Raw genomic sequence first — 11,881 nt, forward strand, 5'->3', positions numbered from 1 at the left:
CTTGTCTGGCACATTTTCAGTAATCTCTGGTATTCCCAGGTCTTGCATACGCCACACCTCCTCCTCAGAGGCAACTTATATACAATCCCAGCCCACATTTATACATACACGTAATAAAATAAGGTCTTTTAAAGATATTACAGGAAATTGCCCTATCTGTCACAAAGACAAGAGACAATATTTTTGTAACACAACCTTTAGTCAAAAAACCATTAAAATATTAACCACTGTATCTGGCTTTTGCATATTTCTTTAGTACAAGTCCTGCCTTTATGGGCATAGCCAAGAGCTGAAGAACAGAATCAGACAGTGGACCCTATTCTGCTACCCAGCACCTTGTGCAGTCAATTATGTCAGTGCAAAGGGGGTGTAAAACGCTACTACTGTGATCTGGGATCATTTTACACGTATTTGAACTGGTGGACATGACTACACAAAGTGTAGGGTGACGGAGAATCAGGCTCAATTCACTTAAAAGTATCTGAGGAGTTCAGAGATCAAGTTTTCTTTTTTTTTAAATGGGGTAATGCATCCTTTAAAATGAGACAGAGCCTATGAAAGGACTGAGAGTGGTATGGTCCAGTGGTCTGACCACAGGGTTGGGATCCAGAAATGCCTGATTTCCAATCTCTGTTCTGACACGGTCTGCCTTGATGGCCTTTTAACCTCTGTCGCCAAGTCCCTGTCCGTTAATGGGGATAATTCTTACCTATCCCAAGAAGTTGGGATAAGAAGAAATGAGTTGGCAATTAACACGCTTTGAAGATGAGAAATACCATGCATATAAGTACAAGCTGTAGCCATGTGTCAGTAGTAGCCACTTGTTAGTAGTATTCCAGCCACATGTCAGTAGTATTCCAGCCACAAATACAACAGAACTCACCACTGCAGGAATATTTACTGTCCTGATCAGATCAACTTCAGGGTCTCCAATAGACTTCTCTCGTTCAAATACATAGGTCTTTGGGTTCACAGAAGAGACTCTGGTGCCGTTGTCCAAAATATGAACATTCACTCTTGGCCTGTACTCTCTGGGAGACAGAAAATTTGGGTCTTAAGGAAATTTGCAATGATACAAATAATATTTATTATGGCTACAGAACTCCTGCTTTAAGTGCATAAAGAGAAAGGGGGGGATTTTCATGAGCACTCAGCACTGGTTTAACTCTGCTCTCACTGAAGTTTGGATACCTTTGGGTCCAAAAGGGGCAGAGTTAGGTCAATGCTGAGCACTTTTTAAAATCCTGTTCACACACCAATGTTCTTAATGCAGTCTAGTGAAGTTTACTTTTTTGCTTTATAAATGACAATGGGAAAAGAAAGATTATAGCCCAAGACAACACAAAAGGATTTAAAGGCCCAATCTAAGGTTCTGCACATGAAATACGGATTGAAAACTATAGTTTTGCCTCTTCACTGTGGGAAAAATTCACTCCTCCTGTGCAGAAGGCCAGTGCAAGGTGTATGCCCCACTTAAGCCTCATCGCCCGGATCCAAGGCCAATTGACACCAACAGGGGAGTCTTTCCATTGATGTCAGTGCACTTTAGATCAGGTCCTATGGGTTTATGTGAGACAAGACTGTGGAACAGGCCTTATGCTGCTCTCTGCACAGGGATGAATTTCACCCTAGGTTCTTGAATATGCCAGGTGAAACACCGGCCCCACTGAAGTCCACTGGATTTTTTCCAATGACTTCAGTGGGGCCAGGATTTCACCTCTATAATACTGTTTACCATCCCAAGCAGCAGATGTCCCAGGATTGCTCATAAACAAGCCTAACGCATAAGGGGTGGAATTCTGCCAGCTGATCTGATCAGAATTCCAGTTTTCAATGACTTCGACGTGTATGCCCCACCCTCGTACAAACTTTAACAGCCACCATTTCACAAATATAGACTAAGTTCTGCAGAGCTGGCTCGCCCAATTTCCAAATTAACTGTGCCTAGAACTGTTCCAAAACAAAAGCAAAAGAGACAGATATAAATGTCAGGTTACATGCTTTGCCAGGATTTCTTTATAGCTGTGTAAGAATTTGGTTACATCTCATTAACTCCACACCAGCTCCTGAGTTACAAGGATCATATGCTGCCTTTTTCAAGGGTTGCTTCCTGAGCAAACATAATCAATGCTGTATTTCATACATTTCAACTTCCATGTTCTATGCCAACTGCACAAGAATCTTCAGAAAGATAAGGTGGTAAAGTCATATTTTTTATTGGACCAACATCTGTTGGAGAGAGACCAGCTTTCAAGCTTACTTAGAGCTCCTGTTCAGGTCAAGAAGAGCTCTGTATAAGCTCGTCTCTCTCACCAACAGAAGTTGGTCCAACAGAAGGTATTACCTCACCCACTTTGTCTCTCCAGTATCCTGGGAGCAATACAGGTACAAGAACAGTGCATACAAGAATCTTCAGAGCATTCTAATCCACACATATGAACAGACAGCTATATTTGCATTCAATTTTTTTTTTCCCCAAGAAACTGGTTCAACCTCTAAGCTGTTCAGAGAGATGCTTATGTTCCATGGAAAATATTCCAGTTAGAAACCAGCCATTCCCTCTGCCCCAAATGTTTATAAATGACAGATCCACCACATTTCAGCATCCTCACTATTGGGGAACATTTTGGGATGGCAACACTTCCCATTTCACTTGGTAACAGACTATCACGGAATAATCACCCCTGGAAGCCAGGAATTGAATTGGAGGGGAGGGGGCAGAAGCACTTGGAGAGGGCTCCCAATTTCTATGCCATAATCAGTCTGAGAAATCTCCCACTCCTAAAAGGCTTGGAGGAGAAAATAAAACTCACCCCTTAGGGTTCCAAGGGTTGAGTCTCAAAGATGAAAGAGGAAAATCTTCAATATGGCACAACCACACAAAATTAAAGAGCGTTTCTGAGCTCAGCAAGTTTGGACAGAAGAGCAGACTGTGCTTTACAATAAATTACTCTTTTGATCTCCATCCTGTAAAACCAGTAAATACGGCTTCAGGTGACTAGAGAGACATGCACTAATACAATTTTTGGCTCTAGCTAGATCTGAATTTTGCAGCTTATGCCCATCTCTGCAATTACAACAGTCCTATTGACTGTCCCGGTGTTTACTGGGTTTACAGCCTGTGGATCAAAAACATGATTTGTTTAAAGCTACGTCATCTGTCCAGCATGCTGAGTTTATAAATAGCCCTTTAGTATTGTCCAATCTTGTTTACGTCAGTCACAACACTGTTCTCCCCCCACCCAATTTCAGAGTATGTCCGCTACCAAGCCAGCCTGCACTGCCCCCCTTAAAACACAAGCGCACGCTTCGTTTTAAGCATGGTTTAAGCACTCATGTGTTTAAAGATAAGCATGCACTTCTGTGCTTTGCTGGCTTGTGGCCTGAGCAAGGAGCTTGATATTTCTCCTCCGTCCCAGTGGGCAGCAGCCTAAAATGGCCCCTATGTGACACAGCTGGTGCTGTCAGCAACACACAGCCCTGGAAATGTCAATCAATCTGTTGGAAAACAGAACTTCGGCTTCCAGTGTTTCTATATCAGACAGACCCTGTCCTGTACAGACCAGCCAAAATAGGGCAAACCAAACAAAAGAGAGAATCACAGACCTTTGAAACATGCAGCCCTGGCTTACTCACGTCACACACAAGTAACTGAGACCGAGCCTGCACCACCAAGCCCGCCTCCTGCACGCTGACTGCAAAATTACATGTCATGGGAGAGCTCTTGCCAAGGGATCTACACACCAGCCTTTCATGCTACATTTCGCCACATTCATACACGTGATCCACCAGCCACAGCCCCATCCCTGATTCTCTTTCTTCCATCCCAACTGACTCTGGGGCCAGTGGGCCTTGGCAAAGACTGAATTCTCGCAGTACCCTTTCCCCACTTGGAAGGTTTCCACTCATTTCTACCTGCTGGCTTTCTAACTTGTGCAGCCTCACAAATGTGTGTTGGGGAAGGGTATGGGGGGGAGGGGAAGAATCACAGCCTGAGAAGGATGACAGGAAGGAGCCACCCAGGGATGTGTCATGAGTACCATGAGGTGGGGGACTCTGCTTGTGTCACTTCACATAGGGGCCTACAAAAACTAGGAGCCCTGTTTGTCTGACACACAGGAGAGCCCCTCTGATTAGTTGTAAGTGCCACGCTCTGCCAGAACACTTCACACAGAGATGCTGCAGCAGTGGTTCCAAGCGGCACGGGTGTTGTATGAGCAAAGCTTCCAATGCCATGGGATGGAGGCCAGAAGGGCTGGAGGGAGAATATGTGGAAGGAACCAGATTGGCCACTGTGACGAAATAAGGAGGGAGGAGAGGCAGAGACTACAGGAGGGGAAAGGAAGACGAGAGAATAGCAGGAACGGCAGTGAGGGAACGAGGATGCTGAGGTGGGGAAGGAGAAAGGCAGAGGGAGAGAAATAACATGGGTAGGAAAGGCGTGTGCCTAGACCAATATGGCTTTGAAACATGAACAAACCAGGCTCTCCCTTCAATTCTCTAGCATCCCTTCAAACACTAGGGGTCTGATTCCCTTTTACCCAGTGGTCCCCAAACTGTGGGGCAGACGAACGTTAAGGGGAGTGCAGAGGGGCCTGGAACAGCCTCCACAGAGGGCAGAGAGGGAGCACCACGCAGCCCCACTCTGCTTCCAGCTCTGCGCTGGCCCTGACCCTGGCCTTGGCCTCAGCTCTTGACTCCTGGCCCCGACGCAGTCCTGCTCCTGGCCCTGGCTCAGAACCATGGTCCAGAACCGTTCCTGGCTGTGGCTCCTGACTGCGGATCCGGGGGGGCAGGGCGGGTTCCATTACGGGTAAGGGGGGTGCAATGGAAAAATTTTGGGAACCACTGCTCTAGCCAGTGTGAAGACACATTCTATCTATCGTAGGTACTTATATGACCCTCATCACCATAATATCTGAAAATCTCACTGCCTTGCACAGATTTTTTCCTCACAACACCCTGCTGAGAGGTAGGACAGTACTACCTCCATTTTACAAAGGGGAACTGATGCACAAGGTAGTTTATGTGACTTGTCCGGAATCATACACAGGAAATCTGGAGCCGAGCGACGAACTGAACCCAGGTTTCCCAAGTCCCAATCCAGTGCCTTAGTCACTAAAAGATCCTTCCTCCCTTGAGTAAACTCTCCAGCACATAACATATCAACAGGGTTTTTTTGCTAAAAAACCTGTCATGGTTGCCCCAACCAACGCTTCCAAGTTTTATTTTTGCAAATACAGTGAGTGATATAGACTTACCTGTAAGTGTACGGCCCTATTTCTTCCACAGAAGGGGTGTCTCCATTGACCACTTCTAGAGGATTGGTCACGTTAAAAAAGTAGAACTGCATGTAGACTGGTGGAGGAGGGTCTTCCCAGAGGTCAAATGTTTCTGTGCCATTCTTTAATACTGTTCCCTACACAACAACAACAAAAAAAGAAATCACATGGTTGCTGGGCATTCTGTGAAGAGTCACTGTATGAGAGAGAAGAAACGGACTCGTGAGTTGCCCTTGGACTGAAGCTGATGAGGCCCTGGGCCCTGCAAATACTTACCTATGGGCTTAACTTTAAGCACGAGTAGCCCCACTGAAATCAAATGCGTGCATTAGCCTTTGCAAGACGGGGCCTAGCGCTCCAGAAATTCTCATTCTATTTCCCTCAAATGTTTGTGTCTTAAATTCCCTGGCATGTAGACCTACCAGCCAGAGCACAATGAACTATGTCCATACCAGCCAATACTGGCTACAGAGGTACAGCAATGCCTTACTCACAATGAATCATCATTTAGGCCTGGATCTTCAAAGGTATTCAGGCACCTATATAACTTTGAAGATCTGGGCCTTACTTCACAAGTGGTTTCTTCCAGTGTAAGATGCTACTAAACCAGAGTCAGGGTATCAGAATCTGTCCCTATATTAATTCTGGGTGAAATGCACCCCTCCACACTTCTGAACCCCTTAGGCATTTCTCAGCCCCTCTGAAAATCAAGGGCTTAGACTGTAAATTCCTTGTTGCATTAACTTCAGTAAGATCAGGATTGGGACCACTATGCTTAAGTAGGGCATAGAGTGTTGCACAGAGGTGAATGTAACTGTCTGTATACATATAAATACAACTTAGAATCTACATAAACTGCAGGAGGTTTATCTTTGACGGTCATCTTATTATAAGTCAGATGTAGTTATACGGTAGTGACGTGCTTTAAGCTTTATCCTGTTATAAATGACCAGATTTAACCTGACAGGATCCCACCAGTATGCACCCTGGGGTCCTGGGTTCTCTAATTCATAGAAACCAGGAGCAGGAGGCGGGGGAGCAGGAACGGAAACAGCTAGCTGCATTGGGATTTTTCAAACCCTTTGTCTAACTTGGAACAATTTCTGAAGACTGCATTGCACTTGTAAAAATAGGGACAAAGGATGAAGGGCCTGTAACAGGCTGGCAGTGTTTACATGGAACACCCCCCCCCCCCCCCAAGAGATGTTGATCCTGCCAGGGAATGCTAAATTAAATGAGTTCTGCTGATTCACCCAGGCAAGTGGATTTCTAGCCTCTGTGAATATAGGGGAGGAGGGAGTGGACATCTAGAGATGGAGGATGTAGAGTGTGTGGCAAACAGCCCTGAGGCAGGCACCCTAGGAGTGCTCAAACTAGGAGAGAAGCTGAGCTTTGTGTTATTGTTAATTTCTTTGCTAATAAACCCAATTCCAGCAAAGGGGTGACGTTTTGACTCTGCAGCATGTGAAATTTATTTTAGGTCACACTGGCAAGAGCACTTAGTCTCAGGCTCCAATCCTGCAAGTTACTGGAGGTCCTCACATTTACGTGGACCAGGACTTAACAGCTGTTTTAGCAAAATCCCTGGCTGGGCCTGGGTTCCTTTTCCACCCCCATTAAAGATTTTCCTAACAAAAAAATGAGAACACAAAATGCACACAAATCCATCTGCTATCAGCTCATCTTGCATTCTATAGAAGTTTATATAAGAATGTCCATAAATCCCTGTTATTGCAGAATCACTTATCTATAATTGCAGGCTCAAGGTCAGAATGCCACCTTTTTACATGTCCCCTAGAAACATGATATACAAGTCTCATTCCCAAAGTGCTCATTTTGTTTTGAAAATGACATTACAACAATGATGCAGCCGTGCTATAAAAAGAGAAAATAAATCGATATTGGGGAAAATGGTTTCAGCTCCACTACAGTCAATTCAGGGATAAATCTGACCCACTAAGTTAAACTGTTTGAGAAAAAGCACAAAGAAAACCGTATCGTCAATGCTACATCACCAGGAGGCAGAAGAGGGGGAAATAATTTGCAACTAAATCGATCACATCTCCATTCGCTCCTTTTATTTTTCTGGAAAACACATCAAATATTGTAAACACACAAGCTCAAAAGCAGAAAGGCCTAGAGAACTGCCAATTCTTGGTTGGTGCTTATAGGGTCTTAATTTCATCAATACCATTTGTTTCTCGGACACATTCTGGATCTCCAGCCTCAGATTCGGTTTTCTTTCCACTTACATTTTGATTTTTGAGTGGTTAGATTGAGCTTGGGATGGCCACAATATTTCTGAGTGGGAAAGTAAGCTGGCCCAGATCCTCCAAAGTATTTGGGCACCTAACTCCCGCTGATACCAATGGGAGTTAGGCAAACCCACTGGTATCTGGGACAAAGGGTTAAGGGCCTGTAACAGGCTGACGGTGTTTGCATGGAACACCCAACTGAGAGATTCCACTGCAGAGGAATGCTAAATTAAATGGGTTCTGCTGATTCACCAAAGCAAGTGGATTTCTGTCCTCTCTGGATATAGAGGAGGTGGGAGTGGACATCTAGAGATGAAGGATGTAGAGTCTGTGGCATACAGCCCTGAGACAGGATATCTGGCCCATTGTGTCAAATGAGTGACAAATCAACCCCTTGTAGCACACTACATCATAACCATAGTAATACACAGGAGTTACAGAGTGCTTTTCATAAAAGGATTTCAAATAATCTATTCTGAATATGCCACACGTATTACAGAAATATTATTTTAGAAATGTTTTGGGGAGTTATTTTTTTAATTCCATGGGGACTCCCAGTATTTCTGAAATCTTGTTTCCTGTAGGTCCTGATGTCTTAGGCCCTGATCCTGCAACTCATTCCATGCAGGTGGACTCCCGTACCCATGCGGAGCCCCACTGATCCTTCCTTAGAATTGGATTAAATATTCATTGTTTCCCCATAGGCGCGCCAAAGATCCAAAGAACCTGTAACACCTGGGAATAGTTATGTTCCCCTCCTGCAAGGTTTCACTGTGATTTTTCAAGATGCCCACACTCCTGGATTGAGTACAACTGAACAGCAGAGTAAACTTCTTCAACCACCCTGAATAGGACTCCTTGACTCAAGTCTAGTTATATTTTTCCCCATCCTCTTGGGAATACTCACTTCTAAAGTAACATTTAAACTGGTCATTCAGTCTTATACCCCTGCATGTTATTATCTGCATTGACCATAGTGACCCACAGCTTCATCACCCCCAGTGATCCACAGCTTCATCACCTACAGCAATTGTGATTGTTCTAGGTCTGGACATTCCTCCTACTGCACAATTCAGACTGATGAGAGCTCATCATAGCATATCATCATACCTGGCTGCAATTCCAGTTTTGCTGTAAGGCCCTCAATGGATTAGGGTCCATCTGTCACAAAGACAGCTTCTCCCTCTGCAACCTACCTCAATGGCTGTGAGCAGATGGGGTTGTTGCAGCTGCCGGAGACCAGAATAAAACTCGAGAACTTGGAGCTAAGGGATTTTGGCACAGACTGAATAGTGCAACTTCCCCATCAGGGATGGGGGAAAGCCCAAATCTTGCCACATTTCAAATGCAATGCAAGATTAATCTGTTTGCACATGATGTCCTAAAATATCACTGACTACCTCATATAGCCAGAAGCTTTTTCCCTAGCATGCAAACAAGTATGAACAACCCCACTAAGTAAATAGCAGAGTCAATGGAATGATAGCAAGGAAAATCTTTTGGGTTTTTTTTTCGGTTTGTGCATGTGGCACCTGGATCCGACCATGAGGGGTGCATTAGATAAGCATAGAGAGAACCTGACCCTGCATAGTAAGTACAAAGTAAAAAGTGATGAGCAGGAGAACCACAAGGGAACCCAATCCATTAGTGAGAGCACCATTGCGCCAGTACCAATTTATTCTTACCTAATACAGGAGTAAGGCCAAAGAAGAGAGAGTGTAGCTAAGGGCTTCATCAGCATGTGGACAATCACAACTAAGCCCATGTCTGCCGCAGACACTCCCATTCTCCATCCCAAGCTCTGTTGTACCTCACACCCTTTGAGGTAAGAGGGAGAATACATGCAGTGGTGGTGCAATCAACTTCTGCTTAGTACAAAGGAATACAGTCATAATTTTCAAAAGTTCCTATGTGACTTAGATCCCTAATTCTCACTGAAAGTCAATGGGACTTAGGTGCACCAGTCACTTAGGTGCTTTTGAAAATTTGAAACTTTACCTGTGCCGAAGCTTACCCTCTACTCACAGTTTCGCATCTCTTTGCACTCCTTCCTGTGTGCTGCACAAGGACTAGCAAGATCAAGGCCAGATTTTCTCCTTCTTCCTCCCCACCATTAACCCTTTATGCTAGGAGACTATGGCCTGGTCTACACACAAAGTACCAACGCAGCGCTAGGCAGCCTGGTCTGAGCTTCAGAAGACCTGGTTTCTATTCCCTGCTCTGCCACTGCCATATGGATATGGCCAAACCATTTCATCTTTCTGCACCTCAGTTTCCCCATCTGAAAAGCAGGGATGATGATACCCACCCTGCTTTGTGATCTAGAATTGAACAGCACTGTATTATAACCAAATATTATTAATGATTAGCATGAAGAGTTTGCACTTACTATTAGGGCTGATATCAGTAAATAATGATTCCTACTATAAACATTTTTTAAAAGTAACCATTAATGCTAATCGAATTGACCCATCTTGACTCCAGGCTAGAAACTCTGGATAACAACCATTCAGAAACAAAGGGCAGATAGGAGAACAAATGGCTTAAAAAAAAAAACATGATAAATAACACCCAGGAATTAATTTTAAATGCTTTTTTTAAAAAATTGATAGCCATCTGTTGTTATGAGGTTTAAAAAAAATACTGAAAGCCATGGCTCACACCATTAATATCCTAGCCTGACAACAAATAAAGCACTGATGCATACAAAAGTCAGGAAAAGCGGAGAGAAATTTATCAGCAAACACAAAGGCAAAATTATTCAAGATAAATGTCACCAGGACTATATAACATGAACTGTAAGACAGCAGGTACTTAAAGCTTTATATGCTTTTCACCACTTACTTACTGCTGCTTTGGAGCGTGTCCCTTAATTACAGTTATGAAAGCTACTTGCATCTGATGACATTTTACACTGTTTTAAAATCACACAGCTCACATTTTTAGGCTTCCCCGGGGGGAGGCCTTATTAATACAGAATGTTTTTTGTTTTATTTTAAAGGCAGCCCTTGCAGTCTCAAAGGATTTTTTGCTGCCTTTCAATAGGACATTTACAACCAGCCTTTATTTTCAACGCATTTATTTCGAGCTTTCTCACGGCCGCTCAGGGGCAGCCTCTCGAGATCTCCTCCAGAGCCGGATTTCACGGCCCCCCGCTCCCCACCCTACCTGGCATCCAGCGATGCTTCGCAGAAGGTTACCCAGGCCCCCAGGGTAGCCACCAAGCTCCATTCCCGGCCTCTCCCCAGCGCCCCCCCCAGCTATATTCAGAGCTAGGGAAAAAGGCCGCCGGCGTCTTGCCAAGCACGATCTGTCACGGCTGCGCTTGCCACCAGGTCTCCCCCCTGCCCCGGCGGGCTCCGGGCGGGGGACTCTCACCTCTTTCACCTGCAGGTCCACCACCCTCTGGAGGACGTGGGCCACCAGCAAGGAGACGCTGGCGATGAGCAGGGTCATGGACAGGACCCCCACCGTGGAGAGGCAGCACTTCGTCATGGCGGAGAGCGGAGGCCGGGCCGGGCTGGCGCACGCACACCGCCCGCACGGCTGCCGGGGAGGAGACCGGGAGACGGCCGCGGCCGGGCGGCCCCTCTCCGCCTACGCGAGCGTGCGCGGTGGGGGGGTGGGGCTGGTCGGCCGGGCACCCAGGCGCCGCCCCCCGCGGCGGCTGCCCGGGGCGGGAGGCTGCTGCGCGGTTCGGCTTCGTGGGCGCTGGGGCGGGGCGCAGCGGGGCGAGGCCCGGCAGGTGGCGCGCCGGCTGCGAAGCGGGCCTGGGGCCGCGCTAACGCCGCCGGGCCCTGGGGCCGGCCCGCCCCGCCGCTGGGCCTGCCGCGGCTGCCCCCCGCCGCGACTGCGGAGCCTGGCCGCGAGCAGCGATCCCCGGGGCGGGAAGCACGGGGGATGGGGGGTGTCTGTCCTTTTATCCGGGCTCCCACAGCCCCACTCCTCGCACTTCAGCGCGGGCGGGCGCCCGCATCGGACCCTGCCCTGGGGGGCGGAATGTGCAACCCACTTCAAGGGCTTTTTAACGTTTCGTGCCCGGTTTGGGGGGGCGGGGTCTTGCCTCTCCCGCTGGCCTTGGATGAGGTGGGTTGCTGATCCGGACCAGGCTGGCCATCCCTCTCTGTTTTTCTGCCGATTGCGTTTACACAACAATCCGCTGATTTCATCTGTGGCGGATTCATTTGTGGAGACTGGTTTTTCTAGTGCTGGGAGAGCCAGTTTGGCAGGGTGAGAGTAACAGCAACAGAACATGAAATACAGTCGAAGGGAGAGAGACGAAAATGCACTGGGATGACTCGGGGCCGGGGATCTCTCTGAAGATTCCTTTTCATTTGACTTACT

The 11,881-nt window shown here is 46.6% G+C and overlaps 1 protein-coding gene across 3 annotated transcripts in view; it reads right to left on the bottom strand.

Moving 5' to 3' along the window:
• SCARB2 (scavenger receptor class B member 2) overlaps window positions 1–11,240 on the bottom strand; it is a 38,536-nt gene extending 27,296 nt beyond the window's left edge. For 2 of the 3 annotated variants that reach the window (XM_037896718.2, XM_037896719.2), the window contains exons 1-3: window positions 10,916–11,206; window positions 5,262–5,419; window positions 884–1,031 (exon numbers count right to left, since the gene is read on the bottom strand). In XM_037896718.2, coding sequence (XP_037752646.1) covers window positions 884–1,031; window positions 5,262–5,419; window positions 10,916–11,032 — 423 coding nt within the window. In that variant the 5' untranslated portion in view covers window positions 11,033–11,206. Of the gene's footprint in view, window positions 1–883; window positions 1,032–5,261; window positions 5,420–10,915 lie in introns of all 3 variants that reach the window. The other variant, XM_037896717.2, reaches the window with a different exon arrangement.
• Between the last annotated feature and the right edge of the window lie 641 nt (window positions 11,241–11,881).

Source organism: Chelonia mydas, chromosome 4 (genome assembly GCF_015237465.2).
Source record: "Chelonia mydas isolate rCheMyd1 chromosome 4, rCheMyd1.pri.v2, whole genome shotgun sequence".
Taxonomy (NCBI): domain Eukaryota; kingdom Metazoa; phylum Chordata; order Testudines; family Cheloniidae; genus Chelonia; species Chelonia mydas.